Source organism: Schistocerca gregaria, chromosome 3 (genome assembly GCF_023897955.1).
Source record: "Schistocerca gregaria isolate iqSchGreg1 chromosome 3, iqSchGreg1.2, whole genome shotgun sequence".
NCBI lineage: Eukaryota > Metazoa > Arthropoda > Insecta > Orthoptera > Acrididae > Schistocerca > Schistocerca gregaria.
The window spans coordinates 382,659,842-382,686,391 of NC_064922.1; the positions used below are offsets into that span (position 1 = coordinate 382,659,842).

The 26,550-nt window shown below is 37.1% G+C and overlaps 1 protein-coding gene across 1 annotated transcript in view; it reads right to left on the reverse strand.

Annotated features, from left to right (window-relative positions):
* The window catches only part of LOC126355021 (85/88 kDa calcium-independent phospholipase A2-like), a 188,329-nt gene that overhangs the window by 143,073 nt on the left and 18,706 nt on the right, over positions 1-26,550 (reverse strand). The window contains exons 2-4 of the mRNA XM_050005165.1: positions 17,082-17,172; positions 8,399-8,523; positions 8,050-8,230 (exon numbers count right to left, since the gene is read on the reverse strand). Of these exons, the coding sequence (XP_049861122.1) occupies positions 8,050-8,230; positions 8,399-8,523; positions 17,082-17,172 (397 nt within the window). The remainder of the gene's footprint in view (positions 1-8,049; positions 8,231-8,398; positions 8,524-17,081; positions 17,173-26,550) is intronic.

Genomic DNA, 26,550 nt, shown 5'->3' on the forward strand with positions numbered 1-26,550 from the left:
CTCCAGTGTGACTGTTGAAGACCAGTGGTTGTACATCAAGATGAAGTTTTACATTGCAAAAACTCAACAAAAACCAGTGTGTTGAGTGATGTTTGTGGTGAGTCTATAGTGAACCATAGTATAGTTTCTCATTGGGTTAATTGTTTCATGGTGGTTGTATGAGTACAGACGATAATCAATGATCTGGAAGGCTAAAAACACCTACAGATGAACAAAGTGTGAAACTCGTGGCAGACGCTCTTGGAGAACATCACAGTGTTACTTGTGAGGAGCTCTCTGAAGACACAAGAACTCCCCCAACATTAGTATTCTATATTCTGACAAATGATTTGAAGAAGAGAAAAATTTCTGCAACATGGGTCCCACACTGTTTTACCGCTAGAGAAGCAGAAATGCCTGGCATTGCAACCTTGCTCAAACAATGATTCAACTGTGAAGGTCAAGGATTCTTGTCTTGAATATTTGTTACTGATGAAACATGGATTAGAGACTTTGAACCAGAGTTGAAATCACAGTCCAATGAGTGGAGAGCTTCGGATTCTCCTTGTCCAAAAAGTTGCAAGTGATCAAGCAAAGCTCAAGCTTTGTCACAGCAGTATACTATAACTTCATGCAAAAGCTGTCCAGAAAATTGCAGAAAACCGAACCTCAGCAGCTCAAGATTGGGCCACTCATTCTTCACAACAATGCTCACCAGCATATTGGCAATATTGTAGCATAAAAACTGCACGAATACAGATGGAAGGTGTTGCCACATCCTTCCTACAGCCCAAAATTTGTCCATCAGACTTTGTCATGCTTCCTTAGTTGAAAAAAAAACCTTTGTGTGGTCGTCGTCACCTTTCTCTGGAAGAACTTTCTACCACAATTACCCGGGCCATTCGACAGATAAACAGTAGTGGTGTCCTGGATGGAATAACAGAACTTCTGAGATGTTGGGATTCAGTCATAGAGATGCAGAGACACTACACTGAAGGACTGTAAAGAGATATTTAAAAATTAGTTCACATTAGTTATGAAATGTACCTCTTATTTCACACATTACGCCTACATAACTAAAACGACAGCATACAGGTAGATTCTACACGACATGAAATGAGATGACCAGAACAAATCAGAAGCAGGCAAATGATGAACAATCATATGTACCACTACTCAGAGAGCAACACACTCTTTTCAACCAAGCATTCATCATCTCTGGCAATTCAATTTTCAGTTTAGCAGAAGAAATCTTTTTGTGTTCACAAGTCTCACTAATTATCCAAATGATTCCTTGTGAAGAGCAGGCACTAACAAAAATTGTAACAACAACAACAAAAATGTGTTGAGGGGATATGAAAATGCCCTTATGTCTTTCTGATGCAAAGACCTCAGTCATAAAAAATTTTCCCAGTATAAAATAATCAATCATGCATCACTTCCAGTCATTATGGATAAAGTTTTGAGGGCTGTGACTGTCAATTAAATGATGATGATTTATTTGTAACTGGTGTAGAGTAAAATGTTCTTTCATTCATTCAATTGTGTGTTGCTGAAAAATGAATGAAGTGTTTTTCATGTCATGAAAGATTTGTTCTAAGTATTTCATTTTATTCACTTGGCTGCTTTATTTCTGGTCCAATTTTCACAAACACCGACTTATTTGTGACAACAAAGCAATTTTTACAATACTGAAAAAGATATTTACAAATTTAAATGAATTTTATCTGTAGTGGATGCTGTTCAACTCCGTGCCTGCTCCTTTACAGTGTGTGGAAAAATTAATTTTATTGTGACTGATAGCAGAAATTTTTCTGCACAATTTACAAATTTACATATTCTTGTTTGGTAGCACTTGTAGCAATTATGCAGGGCAACTCACTACACACTATAATTTGTACAAGTAGTGCTTTGTAAGAGGTAAATGTTGGCAGTACCCAAAGTCGAGGCTGTGACAGGCATCAAATACTCTGCATCAAAGCTGCATCTCCTTGCCATTGTCAGGACATACAGCCTTGCTTGTGTCTGTTTACATTGTGCCAGCAATTTTTGCACCCTTAAGTGCAGTAGTGACTGATACATTGCATTATCATTTTTTTGAAGTAATTGGCTATACATCGGAACCTCTACAGGAAAGGTGGCCGATGTATGAAAATACGATTTAGAGTGTGCAAACAGTCATTACAGCTAATGTGGGAAATATGGCTGCTACATTCCATTAGTTTACAATAAAGATTAAGAAAAAGTACTTTTTATCGAAGAAACGGGAAGACATTGCAAATGTTAACTGCCCAGGGAAGTCTATGGATCACACACACATGGTCTTAACACAAAATAAGTTATGAATATGTTCATTAAAGTTAAATGGAAGATTTCCTCCTTTTGTTACTTATAGATTTCTAGCAATTTCAGCTGTAGTACAAAATTAGCAAGTTCCATAATCAGGAACTGCTAATGAACTCGGATGACAGACTCCATTCCTGCACATTTATGTAAACCACAATGAGCCACCAGAAACACCACATATGTGGATTTTATAAAGCTTCTTACAAAATAAGTCAGAATTAGTGGATACGATTTTAGGGGCATGATATTCTGATTTCCTTGTCTCCTATTTTAAGTTAAAGATGATGCAGCAGGTACGGCATAAGTTCATGTGTAGGCCTTAGCAGCTGCACGAAAAATTTTACAAGTGCAATACTTCACACAAACACAAAAATAACATGCTTGGTTCTACATCTACATCAGTACTCTGCAAATCATTGTGCAATGCACAGCAAAAGGCACTTCAAATTGTACCAGTTAATAAGGCTTCTTCCCATTCCATCCTTGTATGGACAAGGGAAGAGTGGTCGATTATATGCCCTTGCCCATGCTGTAACTGCTCTAATTTTAACTTCATAATTCTTACAAAAGCAAAGTGGGTTGTTGTGTATTCCTAGACTTCTCACTTAAAGCTTGGTTTTGCCACACTAAGAAGTTCTACCTTAAACTGCGTGGCTTCCATAAACTGACGTAAAAGGAATGTAATGAAAATAAACAGTCAAATAAAGCAGGTTTAATATAATACATTACTAGAAACAACTCACTACTGAAATTCCATGTTCAAAATGCTTGATTCTGTAAAGAGACTTATCAGAAAACACAAAATTAACTACTCCAAAGTATGCAAGAAGCTGGCAGAGAAAGAAGTTATGTCAGTGGAGGTGCTCTCAGATATTGTTGACAAACCTGCTATCTATGCGGATTTCTTTGTAACCATGCTATGATTATATCATACAGAGGGATAACACTGGGGAAAGATTTGGTGGATTTTCAACTGTGATAGTTGAAACAGATCAGTGCTATAACAGAGTTAGATAGCATTATACAGTAACACAATTCATTAATCCATACAATTTTGAAAAAAAATAAACAGAATTATAGTTAAAGGACAATGTTTTAATGGTTTATCAGCACAGAGTGATGTTATAAATGAAGTGCACATTAAAGCAAATACCCAGACACATACTTCCTCCAAAATTCTGTTCACCAATTCCATTTAGTCATAGAAAGGACTACCACATAAAATGAGATGCCAAAATATTTTTTATAATAATTTACTCTTGTAGCATTCTTTTCATGTTCGCCTCACAGAACATCAGTTTTTATACTCCTATGCCTTTATACAGGTTCTCAGAGGTGCATCAACTAGATACAATTTCAAAACTAACACAAGGAGCATATGTTGAATGAAGGAAAGGCATTAAAATAATTGTTCACAGTAATATGCCAACATTTATAGTTTTATTATACATAAGTTATCACATTTGCAGTTTATCAAACAACTATTGTTTCAAGTCTGACTACCTGTCTAATCCTCATTAAAAACGTATGTATACATGTGATACGCGACAAACTGCAGAAAAGTATCCCTGGGAGAATAAGAAGCAAAAAATGTCATATGGACATATGGCCAGAAATACGTTTCAAGGGAAGCACACGCATTTAAGGGTAGAGATTTTTTTTTTTTTACAATGACCCCTGTATCAGCACCAGGCAGGTGGCCTGCCAGCAAGGGATAAGTCAGACAACTGTGTGGAACATTCTCCATGACAACTGTCACTGTCATTTTCATTGTTCTTGTTGTGGTCTTTAGTCCTGAGACTGGTTTGATGCAGCTCTCCATGCTACTCTATCCTGTGCAAGCTTCTTAATCTCACAGTACCTACTGCAACCTACATCCTTCTGAATCTGATTAGTGTAGTCATCTTTTGGTCTCCCTCTATGATTTTTACCCTCCACGCTGCCCTCCAATACTAAACTGGTGATCCCTTGATGCCTCAGAACATGTCCTACCAACCGATCCCTTCTTCTGGCCAAGTTGTGCCACAAACTTCTCTTCTCCCCAATCCTATTCAATACCTCCTCATTAGTTATGTGATCTACCCATCTAATCTTCAGCATTCTTCTGTAGCACCACATTTCGAAAGCTTCTATTCTCTTCTTGTCTAAACTATTTATCGTCCATGTTTCACTTCCATACATGGCTACACTCCATACAAATACTTTCAGAAACGATTTCCTGACACTTAAATCTATACTCGATGTTAACAAATTTCTCTTCTTCAGAAACACTTTCCTTGCCATTGCCAGTCTACATTTTATATCCTCTCTACTTCGATCATCATCAGTTATTTTGCTCCCCAAATAGCAAAACTCCTTTACTGCCTTAAGTGTCTCATTTCCTAATCTAATTCTCTCAGCATCACCTGACTTAATTCGACTACATTCCATTATCCTCATTTTGCTTTTGTTGATGTTCATCTTATACCTTCCTTTCAAGACACTGTCAATTCCGTTCAACTGCTCTTCCACGCCCTTTGCTGTCTCTGACACAATTAGAATGTCATCGGCGAACCTCAATTTTTTTTTTCTTCTCCATGGATTTTAATACCTACTCCGAACTTTTCATTTGTTTCCTTTACTGCTTGCTCAAAATACAGATTGAATAGCACTGGGGAGAGTCTACAACCCTGTCTCACTCCTTTCCCAACCACTGCTTCCCTTTCATGTCCCTCGAATCTTATAACTGCAATCTGCTTTCTGTAAAAATTGTAAATAGCCTTTCGCTCCCTGTATTTTACCCCTGCCACCTTCAGAATTTGAAAGAGAGTATTCCAGTCAACATTGTCAAAAGTTTTCTCTAAGTCTACAAATGCTAGAAATGTAGGTTTGCCTTGCCTTAATCTTTCTTCTAAGATAAGTCGTAGGGTCAGTATAGACTCACATGTTCCAACATATCTACGGAATCCAAACTGATTTTCCCCGAGGTTGGCTTCTACCAGTTTTTCCATTCACATGTAAAGAATACGCATTAGTATTTTGCACCTGTGGGTTATTAAACTGATAGTTCGGTAATTTTCGCATATGTCAACACCTACTTTCTTTGGGATTGGAATTATTATATTCATCTTGAAGTCTAATGGAATTTCGCCTGTTTCATACATCTTGCTCACCAGATGGTAGAGTTTTGTCAGGACTGGCTCTCCCAAGGCTGTCAATAGTTCTAATGGAATGCTGTCTACTCCCGGGGCCTTGTTACGACTCAGGTCAGTCAGTGCTCTGTCAAACTCTTCATGCAGTATCATATCTCCCATTTCATCTTCATCTACATCCCCTTCCATTTCCAAAATATTGTTCTCAAGTACATCGCCCTTGTATAGACCCTCTATACACTCCTTCCACCTTTCTGCTTTCCCTTCTTTGCTTAGAACTGGGTTTCCATCTGAGCTCTTGATATTCATGCAAGTGGTTCTCTCTTCTCCAAAGGTCTCTTTAATTTTCCTGTAGGCAATATCTATCTTACCCTTCGTGAGATAAGCCTCTACATCCTTACATTTGTCCTCTAGCCATCCCTGCTTACCCATTTTGCACTTCCTGTCGCTCTCATTTTTGAGACGTTTGTATTCCTTTTTCCTGCTTCACTTACTGCATTTTTATATTTTCTCCTTTCATCAATTAAAGTCAGTATCTCTTCTGTTACCCAATGATTTCTACTAGCCCTCGTCTTTTTACCTACTTGATCCTCTGTTGCCTTCACTATTTCATTTCTCAAAGCTACCCACTCTTATTCTACTGTATTTCTTACCCCCATTCCTGTCAATTGTTTCCTTATGCTATCCCTGTAACTCTGTACAACATCTGGTTCTTTCAGTTTATCCAATTTCCATCTCCTTAAATTCCCAACTTTTTGCAGTTTCTTCAGTTTGAATCTACAGTTCATAACCAATAGATTGTGGTCAGAATCCACATCTGCCCCTGGAAATGTCTTACAATTTAAAACCTGGTTCCTAAATCTCTGTCTTACCATTATATAATCTATTTGATACCTTTTAGTATCTCCAGGGTTCTTCCATGTATACAACCATCTTTCATGATTCTTGAACCAAGTGTTAGCTATGATTAAGTTATGCTCTGTGCAAAATTCTACCAGGCGGCTTCCTCTTTAATTTCTTAGCCCCAATTCATATTCACCTATGTTTCCTTCTTTTCCTTTTCCTAATCTCGAATTCCAGTCACCCATGACTATTAAATCTTCATTTCTCTTTACTACCTGAATAATTTCTTTTATCTCGTCCTACATTTCATCAATTTCATCATCATCTGCGGAGCTAGTTGGCATATAAACGTGTACTACTGTAGTAGGCATGAGCTTCATGTCTATCTTGGCCACAATAATGTATTCACTATGCTGCTTGTAGTAGCTTACCCGCACTCCTATTTTTTTATTCATTATTAAACCTACTCCTGCATTACCCTTATTTGATTTTGTATTTATAACCCTATATTCACCTGACCAAAAGTCTAGTTCCTCCTGCCACCAAACTTCACTAATTCTCATAATATCTAACTTTAACCTATCCATTTCCCCTCTTAAATTTTCTAACCTATCTGCCCGATTAAGGGATCTGACATTCCATGATCCGATCCGTAGAACACCAGTTTTCTTTCTCCTGATAACAACGTCCTCTTGAGTAGTCCCCGCACGGAGATCTGGATGGCGGATTATTTTACCTCTGGAATATTTTACCTAAGACAACGCCATCATCATTTAATCAGACAGTAAAGCTGCATGCCCTCGGGTTACGGCTGTAGTTTCCCCTTGCTTTCAGCCGTTCACAGTACCACAACAGCAAGGCCGTTTTGGTTATTGTTACAGGGCCAGACCAGTCAATCATCCAGACTGTTGCCCCTGCAACTACTGAAAAGGCAGCTGCCCCTCTTTAGGAACCACACGTTTGTCCGACCTCTCAACAGATACCCCTCCATTGTGGTTGCACCTACGGTACGGCTATCTGTGTCGTTGAGGCACGCAAGTCTTCCCACCAATGACAAGGTCCATGGATCATTGGGGGGGGGGGGGGGCTTATCATAGCAGGCCTTATTACATACAGATTTGCATCTGCAGGAACAGTTTTGTCACTGGTGTGTTGCACATGCCTCAATGGTACTGGCATTTTGTAATCCATACTATTTACACACGAGTCAACCTTTAAAAGGTGGTATAACGTCAATCTTCACAATACCCACCTTTGGGTTACGGAGAATCCCCATGATATGGTGGCAGTGAACCATCAGCCTCAATGTATGGGCAGGTGAGGCATATCTGCATTTCCTGAGGGTGACGCGGCCTCCCCTGCTGGATGACATGCCTTTGGTGGTGCGAAGGGTAATGTGGTTACTGGACAATGGCGCTCGAGCTCACTACTCTCTTGAGTGTGGATCTAAAACACTAGTATAGATAGAACATTTTCACTTGCGTGACTCATTCTCATATTTGCTTTCAATTACTGAAATCTACACTGTCAGAGGTCTTTGATCTCTACCTCCAAGTCGGTGTAATCCCCTTGCAACATATTTCTGACCAAATATCAATATGACCTTTTTTGCTCCTTATCCCTTCAGCGACTGTTTCCTGCAGTTTGCCCCATTATATATTATTCCTTGTTTTACAAAAGCAAATTTTACATAGTTGTGAACAATATACGTGAATGAATAAATCACTATAATGTACATTCTCAACAGTACCTGTATAATTTCCTTTGACGTATTTGCAGCATAATGATAGACAGAGTTTGCCTCATAGTCTAAATGCTCTAGGCTTACATCTCTGCATGTCAGAAGGGCCTGAACCGTTTTTAAATTTCCCGTCTTTACAGCCACTTGAAGTGGTGACATACCAGTACTCGTCTCGGGGACATTTATCTCGCTGCAGAGAAAGAACAGATAACACAGAAATTTTCTTACTTGCTAAACTCTACATGTTAAACAAGTATAATTGCAAAACACAGAATCAAATTTTATTGAGAGATATAATCAGTCAAAAGAAACTAAATGATTAGTTTCAAGAATAGGCCTAAGCAAACAGTATGCCTACCTCGAAACAGAAGGTTTCTCAAAACACTCATTCAGTGAAAAGTGTGCTGCAAGATGGGCTAGAGACCACGACGGATTCTCTCTCAAGGCATCACACAGTTTCTGGAGGCCTTGTAAGCTGCTCAACTTAAGGAGAACAACACAAAAATGTTAAAAATTAAGACTTTTTTACATTTTATATTTAAAAAACATATATTTAAAACTAATGTTAACAAAAATAAAAGTTTTTGACAGCACAGAAAAAAAAACTGATATCTGTAGTGTCAGCCCTTCCAAATACACCAACCACAGTAATGAAACTCAATATTACTCGTACATTTCCCTCCCAATGCCTCCAGCACTGGTCACACTTGTGTCAATAGTCTGTGATATGGCACATCATCCTAAGTACGAAAGTGAGGGTGTAACCATCTGAAAGCTTGGCCCTCAATGCTTTTATATCATCAACTTTCACCAGCGCAGCTTGAGCAAGGCCAGGAAAGTACTAGGGGACTATCCAGTCACCGTAGATAAGGAGGTAGCCATTTGGTGAGTACATGGTTTTCAGGCCCACTCACAGCTGTGAACGTAATAAGAATGTTCTAAATGGGACACTGTGAAAGGCAAAAAATCAGCAGTAACCAGGAAGTAGTGAATGCTCACTGTCAGTAAAAGCTGAGTTACAATGAAATCAAACATACAACTAGAAAGGAAATCCAAATGAGGTATTTTTGGTGTAAAGGACTAATTAGTCATACAAATGCTTTAGCAGACATACATGTTTACGATACAAAATTATACACTTTGCTCCAAAACTAATGTAAGTTAAACAAAACCTGATACGCCAAGTGAGCTATCAACTGATGGTACTTTTCAGGTGCTACAGGATAGTGATGAGATATCCATAGTATACTGGCTTAATTAGGCATCAGACATAGTAAACAACTAAATAAATTCAGTCATTAATTCACAGGTAATAAAAACAGCAAAATTACTCAGTAAGATTGATACACACTACTAATAGTAATACAACTCTACATTTGGAGATGTGTGTGTATCTGATAATTACTGACTTTGGGTACTTATTGTTCATAATTAGCTTACTTATAGGCAAATTGTGTTAGAGTAAATCATGGATGTACCATAAGAAAGATAAAAAGAAAACATTTCAGAATATACTGCATGACTGTCTATAATTGATTATCTACATGTTTCTTTTGTTTCACAAAGTCTTTAATACGTGTCTACTAGAATACCTTACATGACACGATTCATGTTTGTAAGGGCCTTTTGATCAACACAAGACCATATATATTTTGGCGTGTTTAAATTTAATGATGTAGATTGCACAGTTTAAATTTTGTAAAAATTCTGCTTAGTGGTAGAGAGAGAGAGAGAGAGAGAGAGAGAGAGAGAGAGAGAGAGAGAGAGAGAGAGAGTGTGAGTTAAGTACACAGGCACATGATGAGTGTAGTACCTATACGAAGAGATGTGCAGAAGCAGACAAAGAAGAGCAAAGTCCCAAGCATTATGAGAAGAAACCTAGGTTGCCCTTGGTACAGTACAGTCATATGGTCTAGCCATATTTAAAATAAATTCTTATTGTGGACTGTAAAGCCTTAAACATTTTTCAAAAGAATGTGGCTGGATAATACTTGGTTACTACAACAGCAAATAAGTGGTTTCACTCATACCTGAAAAAAAAGTTGAACACTTAGAGATCTCTCAAATAAGCTCCATTCATAACATAAAACTCCTTTCCAGAACACATTAATATTTATGTCGCACAAGGAACTGGGCTTGGTCCAATACTCTTCTTGGTGTATATCAATGATATGTATTGCTATCACTGAACTCAGTTGAGAAGTTGATCTGCCTGAGCTCCAACTTAGAATATGCATTATGAAGCTTTGTTCAGGAACATTACTGATGTGCTTCCACACAATCAAACTTGTGACTATCAATCATACTGCTCACAATTAAACAGTCAACAGTAACAGTTCATGCACTTGTTAACAGTTTGTGAATTGTTTTAATGGAATACACTGTGCCCCACCTATTAACAATTCAGCTATGAGCCTACATTTTTATCACTAATTACGTCTTAGCTGCAGATCAGTAAGATCTTGTGGCAGCACATAGTCATCCTTTGACAGTGAGCCACTGTAACCACACACTACTCCATCAAACTTTGGTGAGTCACAAGACAGTTAAAATCTGTTCAACACATTCAGAAGGTGTCCCACGAATAGCAAATCACATGCATTTAATATTTACTCAAAGATGGAGCCCAGTGTAACAGTACAAAAATCGTCTCTCAAACTTTTTGTAATTACATCTAAATCTACATCTACTTTCACATACATGATGGAGGATACTCTGTACCGCTACTAGCCATTTCCTTTCCTGTTCCTCTCGCAAATAGTGAGAGGGAAAAATGACTATCTATATGAGTCTGTACGAGCCCTAATTTTTCATACCTTCTTTTTGTGGTCCTTATGAGCAATGAATGTTGGCAGTAGTACAATCATTCGGCAGTCAGCTTCAAATGCTGATTCTCTAAATTTCCTCAATAGCATTCCTCGAAAAGAATATCACCTTCCCTCCAAGGATTCCCACTTGAATTCCTGAAGCATCTCCATAACACTTATGTATTGTTTGAACCTACCAGTAACAAATCTAGCAGCCCACCTCTGAATTTCTTCGATGTCGTCCTTCAATTTGACCTGGTACACATCCCAAACACTAGAGTGGTACTGAAGAATGAGTCACATCACTGTCCTATATGTGGTAGACTTTACATTTGAACCACTCTTTCCTAAAATTCTACCAATAAACCAAATTCAAACATTTTCCTTTCCTACCACAGTTCTCACATGCTTGTTCCATTTCATATCGCTTTGCAACGTTATGCTCAGATATTTAAGCGGCATGCTTCTGTCAAGCAGGACACTGTTAACTCTGTAACCAAACATTAAAGGTTTGTTTTTCCTACTCATCTGCACTAACCTGCATTTTCCCACATTTAGAGATAGCTGTCATTCATCACACCAACTAGAAATTTTGCCCAAGTCATCTTGTATCTTCCTACAGTCACCCAACGATGACGCCTTACCCTGCACCACAGCATCATCAGCAACAACTGCCAAATGTCGCCCGCCCCATCCGCAAAAACCATTTATGTATACAGAGAACAGCACCAGTCCTATCACATTTCCCTGGAACACTCCTGATGATACCTTTGTCTCTGATAAAAACTCACCATCAAGGACAACATACTGGGTTCAATAACTTAGGATGGCGTCCTCTTGAGTAAAATATTCCGGAGGTAAAATAGTCCCCCATTTCGATCTCCGGGCGGGGACTACTCAAGAGGATGTCGTTATCAGGAGAAAGAAAACTGGCGTTCTACGGATCGGAGCATGGATTGTCAGATCCCTTAATCGGGCAGGTAGGTTAGAAAATTTAAAGGGGGAAATGGATAGGTTAAAGTTAGACATAGTGGGAATTAGTGAAGTTCGGTGGCAGGAGGAACAAGACTTCTGGTCAGGCGACTACAGGGTTATTAACACAAAATCAAATAGGGGTGATGCAGGAGTAGGTTTAGTAATGAATAGGAAAATAGGAATGCGGGTAAGCTACTACAAACAGCATAGTGAACGCATTTTGTGGCCAAGATAGATACGAAGGCCAAACCTACTACAGTGGTACAAGTTTATATGCCAACTAGCTCTGCAGATGACGAAGAAATTGAAGAAAAGTATGATGAAATAAAAGAAATTAATCAGATAGTGAAGGGAGACGAAAATTTAATAGTCATGGGTGACTGGAATTCGAGTGTAGGAAAAGGGAGAGAAGGAAACATAGTAGGCGAATATGGATTGGGGGTACGAAATGAAAGAGGAAGCCGTCTGGTAGAATTTTGCACAGAGCACAACTTAATCATAGCTAACACTTGGTTTAAGAATCATGAAAGAAGGTTGTATACATGGAAGAACCCTGGAGATACTAAAAGGTATCAGATAGATTATATAATGGAACCAGGTTTTAAATTGTAAGACATTTCCAGGGGCTGATGTAGACTCTGACCACAATCTATTGGTTATGACCTGTAGATTAAAACTGAACAAAGTGCCAAAAGGTGGGAATTTAAGGAGATGGGGCCTGGATAAATTAAAAGAACCAGATGTTGTACAGAGTTTCAGGGAGAGCATAAGGGAACAATTGTCAAGAATGGGGGAAAGAAATACAGTAGAAGAAGAATGGGTAGCTTTGAGGGATGAAGTAGTGAAGGCAGCAGAGGATCAAGTAGGTAAAAAGACGAGGGCTAGTAGAAATCCTTGGTTAACAGAAATATTGAATTTAATTGATGAGAGGAGAAAATATAAAAATGCAGTAAGTGAAGCAGGCAAAAAGGAATACAAACGTCTCAAAAAAGAGATCGACAGGAAGTGCAAAATGGCTAAAACAGGGATGGATAGAGGACAAATGTAAGGATGTAGAGGCATATCTCAAGTTGGCTAAGATAGATACTGCCTACAGGAAAATTAAAGAGACCTTTAGAGATAAGGGAACCACTTGTATGAACATCTAGAGCTCAGATGGAAACCCAGTTCTAAGCAAAGAAGGGAAAGCAGAAGGTGGAAGGAGTATATAGAGGGTCTATACAAGGGCGATGTACTTGAGGACAATATTATGGAAATGGAAGAGGATGTAGATGAAGATGAAATGGGAGATATGATACTGCATGAAGTGTTTGACAGAGCACTGAAAGACCCGAGTTGAAATGAGGCCCCCGGAGTAGACAACAGTCCATTGGAACTACTGACAGCCTTGGGAGAGCCAGTCCTGACAAAACTCTACCATCTGGTGAGCAAGATGTATGAGACAGGCGAAATACCCTCAGACTTCAAGATGAATATAATAATTCCAATCCCAAAGAAAGCAGGTGTCGACAGTTGTGAAAATTACCGAACCATCAGTTTAATAAGTCACAGTTGCAAAATACTAATGCAATTTCTTTACAGACAAATGGAAGAACTGGTAGAAGCCGACCTCGGGGAAGATCAGTTTGGATTCCGTAGAAATGTTGGAACACGTGAGGCAATACTGACCCTACGACTTATCTTAGAAGTTAGATTAAGGAAGGGCAAACCTACATTTCTAGCATTTGTAGACTTAGAGAAAGCTTTTGACAGTGTTGACTGGAATACTCTCTTTCAAATTCTGAAGGTGGCAGGGGTAAAATACAGGGAGCGAAGGGCTATTTACAATTTGTATAGAAACCAGATGGCAGTTATTAGAGTCGAGGGACATGAAAGGGAGGCAGTGGTTGGGAAGGGAGTGAGACAGGGCTGTAGTCTCTCCCCGATGTTATTCAATCTGTATATTGAGGAAGCAGTGAAGGAAACAAAAGAAAAATTCGGAGTAGGTATTAAAATCCATGGAGAAGAAATAAAAACTTTGTGGTTCGCCGATGACATTGTAATTCTGTCAGAGACAGCAAAGGACTTGGAAGAGCAGTTGACCGGAATGGATAGTGTCTTGAAAGGAGGATATAAGATGAACATCAACAAAAGCAAAACGAGGATAATGGAATGTAGTCGAATTAAATCGGATGAGGCTGAGGGAATTAGATTAGGAAATGAGACACTTAAAGTAGTAAAGGAGTTTTGCTATTTGGGGAGCAAAATAACTGATGATGGTCGAAGTAGAGAGGATATAAAATGTAGACTGACAATGGCAAGGAAAGTGCTTCTGAAGAAGAGAAATTGGTTAACATCGAGCATAGGTTTAAGTGTCAGAAAGTCATTTCTGAAAGTATTTGTATGGAGTGTAGCCATGTATGGAAGCGAAACATGGACGATAAATAGTTTGGACAAGAAGAGAATAACAGCTTTCGAAATGTTGTGCTACAGAAGATGCAGAAGATTAGATAGGTAGATCACATAACTAATGAGGAAGTATTGAATAGGATTGGGGAGAAGAGAAGTTTGTGGCACAACTTGGCCAGAAGAAGGGATCAGTTGGTAGGACATGTTCTGAGGCATCAAGGGATCACCAATTTAGTATTGGAGGGTAGCGTGGAGGGTTAAAATCGTAGAGGGAGACCAAGAGATGAATACACTAAACAGATTCAGAAGGATGTAGGTTGCAGTAGGTACTGTGAGATTAAGAAGCTTGCACAGGATAGAGTAGCATGGAGAGCTGCATCAAACCAGTCTCAGGACTGAAGACCACAACAACAACATAACTTAGGAAGTTTTCGAGCACTCACATATTTGTGGACTTACTCCATATGCTCATACCTTTGTTAAGAGCCTTCAATGGGGCCCCCACGTCAAAAGCCTTCCGGAAATCTACAAATATGACATCTGCCTGTTGCCCTTCATCCATAGTTTTCAGTATATTATATGAGAATAGGGTAAGCTGAGTTTCGCACAAGTGATGCTTTCTAAAATCATGCTGATTCGTGGACATAAGCTTCTTTGACTCAAGAAAGTTTATTATATTTGAACTGAGAATACGTTCAAAGATTCTGCAGAAAACTGAAGTTAGGAATATTGGTCGGTAATTTTGCAGGTCTGTTATTCTACCCTTCTTATATGCAGGAGTCAGCTGCACTTCTTTCCCCTCAGTTTTCATCAATGATAAGAAACAAACTCTACAGCAGAAATACTAGTAATATTTAGTCAACTGCTACCTGAAAATCATATGAACCGATTTACCCAATTAATCCAAAGCATTTCTCTGAACAGTCTGTATGTAACTTATATCTCCCGCACATCCTGTAATACTGTATCTAACATGGTCTAAATTTCCTCCAAGATCTATTTTTGTCTGTTCTTATTGCCTTTCTCATCTCTAGTTTAATAAAGCTTTCTCGCAACATGTATAAAATGTTTATCTTAGTAATAAAAAGAACAGGGAATAGAAAGTACCTATCAGTTTTCCCTTCGGTGTTCATCTCTTCTCAGTTAGCGGTTTCCCATCCTTTGCCATTTAGTATGATTTCTATCTTCATTTTTATCACCAGTGTATTTTTTTATGTTTCTTAGTTATAAATCAACCCCCACTCATCCTCCCTCCATTTTTTACATTCCAAATAGCCATTTAGAACCTTTTCTTGTGAGTGATTGGATGTTTATCATCCTCTGTAAATTGGCGGTACCTGAAAAACCTCTAAAATACAGGTAATAATTTAATGGTATCTGAATAAAATTAGCCACATCATGTGTATAATCATCAAGATGACTCATTCTTTTAAGTACATAAATGGCACATTTTTTAATACTGTGTGTGTTGGTGCAGTTTCCCAGCCAAATGGAAAAAATTGGTCCTATCTTTCTCCATTTTGTTCTAATCAAAACTATTTTATAATCACTGACAGGAGTTGTTTAGACAAACGAAAATCAACAGAATTGTCTAATCAACTGGAAAAAAAAGTATATGGATATTGATGTGGATCTAGATTGATTACCTTACATGCCTTCGAGGGGTGTTGTTATCACATCCTACCCTCGATTCATTTCTTCTCCTTTTCTATCCTCCACTTCGTATCATCCAGCTTGTGCTCCTTCTCCAACATACAACTTAATGCTTCCTTTCTCATTACCTTGTTATTTTATCTATTTCCAATTATTTAAACACACCATCAATTCCATCTACTGGCACATAACCTTCTCTACTTCACACACAAAATTTGTGTTAAGAAGAAGTGAAAATTTTTGGGATTAGAGGGGAAGGGAACATTCTGTGGATACAATTCTGAAATTTTTTGAACAGACCTCGTAATGCATATGGTGGAGTAACGTGGTATTGAACATTACCATGCAGTAGATTTTGATTTCACAGATGTGCACTTTTGAGCAGACTGACTGTTTTTGGTTCATTTTTAATTTCACAACAGTTTTATTTATTTATTTATTTTTTTTTTTTTTGATTTGTAAGGCTTAGTCTTTCATTCCCTTCTCCCCTTGAGTCTTTCTCCACAAATATTTGCATATATGCAGCAAGCATAGAGACATTTCCAATGCTTCCTACCTGTCATGGCCATAAGACAGAAAAAAGAAAACACTGCTACTGTTTGTGAAATGCTTCCCATATATTTACCAGCCACAAATCTTAAGGCACAATGACAAAATAATATGAGCATGGTTATGAAAATAAGATTCAGTTATTATATTTATAACAGTTACTTTCTGACACGTTCTGGAAGTGGCACAGAGTTCCCAGCAATGAAATGTAGAGTTTTAAGTAACAGACACTGCACCAATAAGGCTTATTTATGAGATATGAAACTTACAGTAAAAGAATATTTCCTGCTGGTGAACAACATTTTTATTTGTATACAGAAAGACAAGGCTGCTTGTTTTTTATATATCACTGATATTTTGAATTCCAATCCATTAATAAAAATATGAGAATGTGCTAGAAAGTCTATAATATTAATACATCTTAAAGAGAATCTATGAAGACTCAAAAGTAAAATGTAAGATTACTGGTGGTGAGAGTGACCTCAATACTGGTCTGGTAAATTAAATAATTTAAAAAACAAGCAACCTTACATTTACATATAAGGATAAAAATGTTTTTCATCAACTATATAGAGGTGGCAAGACATCTTCAATCTAAAATATTATCTGTACTGAAATAAACAAAATGTTCAAATGATCGTGGGAAAGTTTTCGCAAAATTATACTCACATCCTTGGATATCTGAATAAGATGTGGCACCTTATCCTTCAATTCCAAAAATCTAATTTCTGCAGCATTAACATCATTTGATCTATAGAGACTGGAAAAGATAAAATTGTGAATTTTTACTGACTAAGAAATATGGAATGTAATATGAGAAAATACAAATATCTTTTCTGTACAAGGGAATACCATCAATATACAAGAGCAAAGTTTACAATAAGAGAACATGAAAAAAAGAATAAGAAAACAACACCTCAACTTTCTATATACAACCATCAGAAAGGGCAATCACATCCACACCTTTGACAATGCTCATTTGTGGAAATTTAAATGTCAACACTAAGAACACAGATGGGTCCTGCAACACATTCTTTAACATTATGTACAACTATAGAATATCACCACTGATTAACACTGCAACAACTACAGAATATCACCACTGATTAACACACTGCAACGTTGGTAACCAAGAATTCAACATCAATCACTGACCATGTACTAACTGACTCGAAGGATGAAAATTCTTATGTTGTTTCAGATCATTCCAGTTAGTTCTTAAAATTAAACATGGGCGTAGAAAGCAAACATAAAACACTCACATATAGATTGGTTTTATGTAAGCCAAAAATGGGCTGAATTTGCCACACAGATGAGCAATGAAGCATGGGAAGAAGTGTGCACAGAGACTAGGATGGTTGGGAAGCTTGCAAAGTTTGTAATGATATTTACATTCAAATTAAAAGAAGTGTTCCCAAAAGTACTAAGGGTCACTAAAGCACAAAAGAACAGTAACTGGATGACTAATGGAATAAGGAAACCATCAGCAGCATAAAAACAGGCAAAATGATCCTGCATTTCAAAAATACTACCAGTCAAACAAAAACATATATAGAAAATTCTTGAAAAATAAATCACAAACAGTTGTTGTATGATCCTTTAGTAGTAGTATCCGTCACACAATGTTTAAGTTGCATCTTCAGGTACATCTAAACAAATGAGAATAGTACAAGGGGGATTATAAAATATAAATATTTTTAGAAATGGCAAGAATCTAGAGAGCAGATAGTGTAACATCCATAAATTTATTATTCAGCTTATGGGGTTGCTCTTCTTCTGTGGCCATCTTTTTCATTCCACCCATTTGAATTTTGACTTTCATCATTAATTTGACTAATTTATTATAACCTGATTCGGAATGATGGGTGTCCAATGTGTTCAAATTTTTCCTGTAAATGACCTGAAAAATCACATTATGCTGTCTTCTCTATAGATTATTACCAACATTCCACGTGGGAAAAATATATCTAAGAACAAAGATGCTGTAACTTACCAAATGAAAGCGTTGGTATGTTAATAGAGACAATAACAAACACAAACACACACACAAATTTCAAGTTTTCGCAACCCACGATTGCTTCAACAGGAAAGAGGGAAGGAGAGGGAAAGACAGAAGGATATGGTTTTGAGGTACAGGGCAAGGAGTCATTCCAATCCCGGGAGCGGCAAGATTTACCTTAGGGAGAAAAAGGGACAGGTATACAGTCGCGCACGCACACACATATCCATCCGCACATATACAGACACTAGCAGACATATGTAAAGGCAAAAGAGTTTGGGCCTAAACTCTTTTGCCTTTACATATGTCTGCTTGTGTCTGTGTATGTGCGGATGGATATGTGTGTGTGTGTGTGTGTGTGCGGGCGCGAGTGTATACCTGTCCCTTTTTCCCCCCTAAGGTAAGTCTTTCCACTCCCAGGATTGGAATGACTCCTGACCCTCTCCCTTAAAACGCACATTCTTTCGTCTTTCCCTCTCCTTCCCTCTTTCCTGATGAAGCAACCGTGGGTTGCGAAAGTTTGAAATTTGTGTGTGTGTGTTTTTTTTTTATTGTGTCTATCTACCAGCGCTTTCTCGTTTGGTAAGTCACAGCATCTTTATGTAGGTTTACTTGAAGATTCAACTCTAACATTGTGAAAGCAGGCAGTACTATTAAAGGAACATACAACAGAGATTTGCAGTTTATTCCTCAAGAAGGCATACCTTTAGCCACTGATGCGCATATTATAAAGTTTCCAGATATACAGAAAAGTTTTACTAACAGCAAGGAAATCTCAATAAGATAAATTTATAGGAAAGGCAGAAAACATAATAAAATCAACCCACAATGTAACCAAACAAGAGACAAAAAGAAACAAAAGACAAAACAGGTAAACATACAATTTCAGCACAATGATACAATACAGTATCCCAAAAAAAAAAAAAAAAAAAAAAAAAAAAAAAAAACAGTAAACTTTGCAGATTAAAATTTCAGCAACATAGCTACAAAGCTGTAACACAAATCTGACAAAATACTGCCTGTACAAACACTGAACTTTGTTCCAAACACAATGATGTTGCAACGCACCACTGCAGAATAACTAAACAATGTAGATCGGAACCTAAAAAATAAAACCTTGGTAGATATACATGAAGTGCCTGTGTGCTTCTGAAGGACAATATAGACACTGTCAAAGATCCTTTAATGCTCATCATAAATGAATCATTCACCATAGGTGGCTTCTAAGAGGCACCAAAGCATCCAAAGGTCCTGCCTCTACATACGAAAAGCGACCCTGAAAATATGGAAAATTATATGCTCGTCTCTTTACTGTCTTTGTTTTCGAAATTAATAGAAACCATAAAAAAAGAATCATAGGGTACCCAACAAACTACAATCTTTTGTGGAAAGAACAGTTTGGTTTCAGGCCTGGCAAAAAGCACACAATAAGCTATAGCTTAATTTACAAATGTTGTTCTGGAAGCACGATCTTATAGCAGGTACCTTCCTTGGCTTTAGCAAAGCCTCTGATACAGAAGACCACACAGTTCTATTAAATAAAGTGGAAGCTCTAGGTATAAGAGGGTATCATGCAACTCGTTTTGTTCACACCAGAAAAACAGAGTGTAATAGGTATACAGCGCTTAAATAAACTCCAGTCACAGCACAAAACTTCTATCTATCCCAGAATACATTAATATTGAAGTCTCAAAAGGATGCGTGCCTGGCTCAATACTCTTCTCGATATATAGCAATGATTTTTTTCCAGACTGACAAACACTGTGAAACACTACTGTTTGTCGATGACAGTAACATTCTAATCAGTGATGTATCACCAAGTGTACTAAATGAAAAAGCTGAAGAACACTCATGGATTTATGCAGGTGGGTAGACAGCAACAAATTAACCTTAAATGCAAAGAAACAACATTATTAGTTTTCAAGTAAGCAGAAAACCCAAAAATAATTCTTTAAAAGTGAAAAATGAGCTCATTGAATTTTTACCAAAAACAAAATTTTAAGGGGTTCACACTGAAACACAACTAAAGTGGACTGAGCATAATACTGCACTCGGGATGAGAAAAGTTCGCATGCTCTGCTAATGAATTCGGTGTGTAGTGGTTCATGCATCAGAACAACATATTTTGAATATGTTCATTCTGTAATTAGAGCAGAATATACAAACAATCTTTAAGCTACAAAAAAAGAGCTGGATGAATTAGGACAAAAGGTATCAAGAAAACACACTGCACAGATTTGTTTATATCTACGGAAATCTTGACTGTTTCATGTAAATATATCTTGCACACATTGAGCCATAAAAAGAAAGATATCAATCAGTACCCAACAACCAGGTCTCCGCTTGAACATAGAACCAGTTCCAGCCACCATTTACATCTCAGTCGGAAAAAAAGAACAAAAACTGAAAATAGTGTGTTGTATGATGGAATAAGAGAGCAAGTCAAAAACAAGATATATGCCTTCAGGAATACCCTAAAAAAATATTTGTTAGAAAAATATTTTTATAATGTAAAGGATTACCTGAAACATATGTAAATTTTGTAGAGAATTGTGCTATTGGTTAATTAGTGCAATTGATAGGCATTTTACAGTAAGATCAATGGAAGAGTGAAATATTATGCATACACATGTAACCTAGTAAAGCAAATAATGTATGTATCTATGTGGTGTAAATCCATATCTTTATGTATTTTTGTCTCTGTATTGAATATAGCGGGGGTTATAATTAAACTGCAACTACTCACACACATTCATGTGGACTGTAATAATTATATGGAAGTGAAACTTGGTAGATATGCTTATAAGTTAATGTGGAAACAATTTACGCTGGAAAAAAATTAATTCCAATATTGGCCACCAGATGCAAATCTGGCATGATGAATGCAAGAAAGACGCATGGAAATGTTTCCATAAATAATGGATTTGGAACACGAAGTGGGCAGAAAAGTTGAACAAGTGAGAAACTCATAATGTTGATTTTACTATTAACCATTGCTTACACAATTTGTTTAATATGAGCTCTGGAAACATCGACGAGATGCTGCATCTGTAAAATGACATGACCAACAGTTGCTGACAGCAATTCCAATGGAATCTTGAGCAATGTGTTCCTGTATACTGGCCTTCAGATCATCTAGAAACCAAACATCTCCCTGATTAATACATTCTTTTAGATGTTCCCTGCACCAACAGTCACTTGCATTCAGATCAGGTGATCTTGCATCTGGAAAATCTCTGGAGAGAACACGTTTGTGGAAGGTTGCATTATGCAGATCTTTCACTTGGCAAGTGACATAAGATGTTGTGCCATCTTGCATGAAGACAGCTGTTTTCACAAAGCTGCACTCTTCCGAAACATATACCACAAGCTGTACAAGGAGGTCTCAATTATGTACTTATGTCACAGTACACCTGACAGGCACTCTGTGGGTATTCTCTTCAAAGAAGAACAGACCAAGAATAAACATGCTTGTGAAACCACATCACACAGCCACAAAAGGTGAGTGCAATTGCTCTTCATGCACAGCATTTGGTTTGACCCAAATTCAGCACGTCTGTGTATTCACTGCACCCAGTAGCATAAAATGTGCCTTGTAACTCCATATAATGTTGCCCAGCCACATGTCATTAACATGCCAAAAACAGTTCACACCATCCCACAAGCAGTGTACAGTGCCAGAGTTGCACCAGGTGGCCACAACTGGAGCTAAATTGTTTCCTAGTGTAAATCAGTTTCACATCAATGCATTAGCATGTCTATCAAGTTTCACTGCCATACATTAACTACAGCCCAAATGGATCTCTGTGGGTAGCTGCATTTTAATATAACCACTTGGTTTTGCGTGTTGACAATATCCATACAATTTATATTGTCTACAGATGAATGAATAAATAAATAAATAAATAAATGAGAATAAATAATGATGTAAATAAAATAGAAAGAAACTTCCACATGGGAAAAATATATTAAAAACAAAGATTCCAAGACTTACCAAGCGGGAAAGTGCTGGCAGACAGGCACATTAACAAAACACACAACACACACCACACAACACACAATGTGCCTGTCTGCCGGCACTTTCCCGCTTGGTAAGTCTTGGAATCTTTGTTTTTAATGAGAATAAATAAATATATCTAAAAAAAAAGATGATGTGACTTACCAAACAAAAGCGCTGGCAGGTCGATACACACACAAACAAACACAAACATACACAAAAAATTCAAGCTTTCGCAACCAACGGTTGCTTCTTCAGGAAAGAGGGAAGGAGAGGGAAAGACGAAAGGATGTGGGTTTTAAGGGAGAGGGTAAGGAGTCATTCCAATCCTGGGAGTGGAAAGACATACCTTAGGAGGGAAAAAGGACAGGTATACACTCGCGCGCGCACACACACACACACACACACATATCCCTCCGCACAAAGACACAAGCAGATATTTGTAAATAAAAAAATAAATAAATACAGAACATGAACAACAACAAACAGTAATAAATGCAACCTCAAACCACTCACAGAATCACAAACAAATTGCAATCAGATTCACGTTAGACTCAATAGGAGCTAAAGGTAACAGAAAAATACAGGCACAAAACATGAAACAAACTAACTAAATAACACCATGACATACACCCAGATACATCAACAAAGCAGATATAAATAATGATAAAAATAAAACATGTAGCACAATAATGAGAAAATAGCACACAATGACTTACACCACAATAAACTCACATACAAAATAGGGAATATATTCAAATAACAATGTATAAAAACTGTATACAAAATCAATATTTAAATTTAGAAATATGCTCCACAACTAAACCCAAAACCAGACAGAGACCAATAGTCTGGTATCTACCAACTCAGTTGCAAAGTCTGTGACAAAATCTGCACTGGGATGACTGGCAGTATTTTCTTATACAATGGGCGTCGTCAATAAGTTCAATTACAGTATAAAGATGGTTATATTCTCATAAAAATGTATTAAATCATATGGATGTTAGTGTAGTACAATAGCACACATTTGGAATTTTATATAGTTTTAATTTCACAATAAAAAAGAAAACATTACACAAATTTTTTATTAAGCGGAGAGTATTCATGTTGATGACACTATGTCATTATCATATACATGTTGATAACACCATGTCATTATCCTAAGATATTGATACGAATACAGAACACTCAAAATAGGCCTATGCCTATATGTTAGATATTGTTTTTCTAAATTTAGGTCCTACTAAAGGCAGAGGTACCTTTCTCTATGTTAAAACAGCAAATTTGCCATATTACAATCTTTATATTCATCAAATGAGTAAAATGGTTTACCTTTGAGCCATAGACCCAATGTTGTTTCAAATTCATTTTTAAATACTGTTTGTACAATTTTAGGGCGCATATTAAACAGTTCGAGGCATACATATTTATAACTATTATGTATCTTGGACAATGTAGAGTATGGCAGATCAATTGTGTGGTTTTGTCTTGTATTATGGGTGTGGACAGATGACCTAAGGGGATACTGAGCTGTTTGTACAGATGTACAAACAAGGAACTGTCATGATGTTAAGTTTTTTGAAATGTTCTCTGCATGTATCCCTAGGAGATAAACCCACTATACATCGAAGAGCTTTTATTTGCCATCTAAAAATTGATACTGTATTGGGAGAATTTCCCCAGATCAGAATACCAAATGAAAGATGGGGGTGGATATAAGCAAAATATGAATGCAGCAGTAAGTTTTGGCTGACATTATTCCTAAGCTTATAAAGTAGGAACATAGCACATGCAAGTTTGGAACAGATGTATGTGATATGTTTATCCCAGCTAAGTTTCTGGTCAATCATCATGCCTAACAGTTTAACAGACTTATTTTCTTTGTTTGATACCTTCAAATTAAAGAATATTCCCTCAGCATTTGTTTCATTTATGTATAGGGAGTTTGCACTACAACAATAAATCGATTTTTCAAATATTATATTATTTTTTTCTCATATAGATGCAAGTGTCTGTCCTGAATTGATAGAAGTTGTATCGTCCGCATAGAGGACTGTTTTACAGAGTTAATACAGTGGCATATCATTAACATACACTACAAACAGGAAGAGCCCAAGTATGGAGTTCTGTGGCACAACTCTTTTTATTGTTTATGGGTTTGACAGCTGCCTATTTACACTAACAAAGTGTACTCTGTTGCTTAAGTAGAATTCTAATAACTTCAGGATTTCCTCTTCCATGCCGTAGTGTCTTAATTTCATGATCAAAGTACTATGAGATACAGTTTCAAATGCTTTACTCAGGTCTAGGAGAGTGACACAAGAGATTAATTTGTTTTCAAAGCTATCATATATATCACTAACAATATTTTCAACCGCTTTAACTGTGGATATTTTAGACCTGAATCCATACTGTGAGTTACTTAACAAGTTATTCCTCTCAAAATAGTGATTCATTTGTTGGTGAACACAGTCTTCGATTATTTTAGATATTATTGGGATTAATGAGATAGGGCAATAGTTACTCGGGTTTGATTTATATCCTTTCTTAAATATGGGAATAGTTACTGCTATTTTCAAACAGTCGGGGAAAATCCCTTGCTGTAACATATAGTTAATGAGAGCGGTTAGAGGGGACAAAAGATCACTTGATATCTTCTTTATGACCAAGTTTGACAGACCGTAGAGGTCCTCTGCTCTGGAACTACTCAGTTTGTCTATTGCTTTGCTAACATCATTTTCAGTTACTATTGTACAGTTTATGTACTACATTCTTATTTAAACCTAAAAGTTTTAGCATCAAGCATGGCTGGGGGGGAATCTTATTAACAAAGTGAGAGTTTAAGATATCTGGGGCTATGGGTATAGCTAATTGAATTGTTGGTCTATTTATTTCACTTTTGATTACTTCCCAGGCAGCTTTACAGCTGTTTCTAGATTTAAGAATATAGTTATCATTTACCCTACATTTTGCCAAGCTTATTTCAGATCTATAAATTTTTCTTATTCTAATGTGCATCTCTTTGTACTTGCTGCTGTTATGAGATCTGTCCTTAAACATAAGAAGCATAATCCTGATGCTGTTGAGGTATGGTGTGAAACAATTATTTAGTCTCTGTGGTTTATGAGCTTGGTTATTTCTTTACAAAAAAAATCTGGGGCAACACTCATCAAATATTCTTGCAATTTCCTCTATAAATAATTTGCTTGTGTTATTCACACAAATATCTTTGTATAAGATGTCATTCCAGTTAACTGACCTTAATCTAGCTCTAAACACTCTTATGTTGCAGTCTGGAATGCTGACTGGGACTGTAATCCATAGACCATCATGGTGAGCTAGGCCTAACTTGACTACTCCAATTTCAACATTATTTTCATGGATATTACTTATTATATTGTCTAATCATGCATTATACCTGGTAGGCTTATCATTTAGACAACACAATCAAAAGCTCTTAAGCTATCCAAGAATTCCAATATGATATGACTCTGTACCCTGATATACATATTAATACCACAAAAAATTAAGATTCTTTGGTATTTATATTTAGGCTTAGTTAGTAAGACTAACAATTTTTTTTATTTACTATAAATTCATATTCACTAGAAGATGGTGTGCCATATACAGATGCAACAATAATATTATGTTTAGGTACATGTACAACTGCAGCCTCAAAGGTGGTGTCTATCCACAGGTCTGTGACATCAATACTAAAGTATTGTAGATTTAGTCCATTCTTAATATATATTGCAACACCCTAATGTCCAATTGTTGATCTGCAGTAACTACTAGCTAAGGAGTAACCAAATGGAATACTGAGGTCAATTTCTGATGAATATAGCCAGTGCTCATTTACACTAAGTATACCACAGTTGGAAGTTTCTAACCACCACTGCAATTCACCCAACTTCTTTCTTCTTGTTGTTGTGGTCTTCAGTCCTGTGCCTGGTTTGATGCAGCTCTCCATGCTACTCTATCCTGTGCAAGCTTCTTAATCTCACAGTACCTACTGCAACCTACATCCTTCTGAATCTGATTAGTGTAGTCATCTTTTGGTCTCCCTCTATGATTTTTACCCTCCACGCTGCCCTCCAATACTAAACTGGTGATCCCTTGATGCCTCAGAACATGTCCTACCA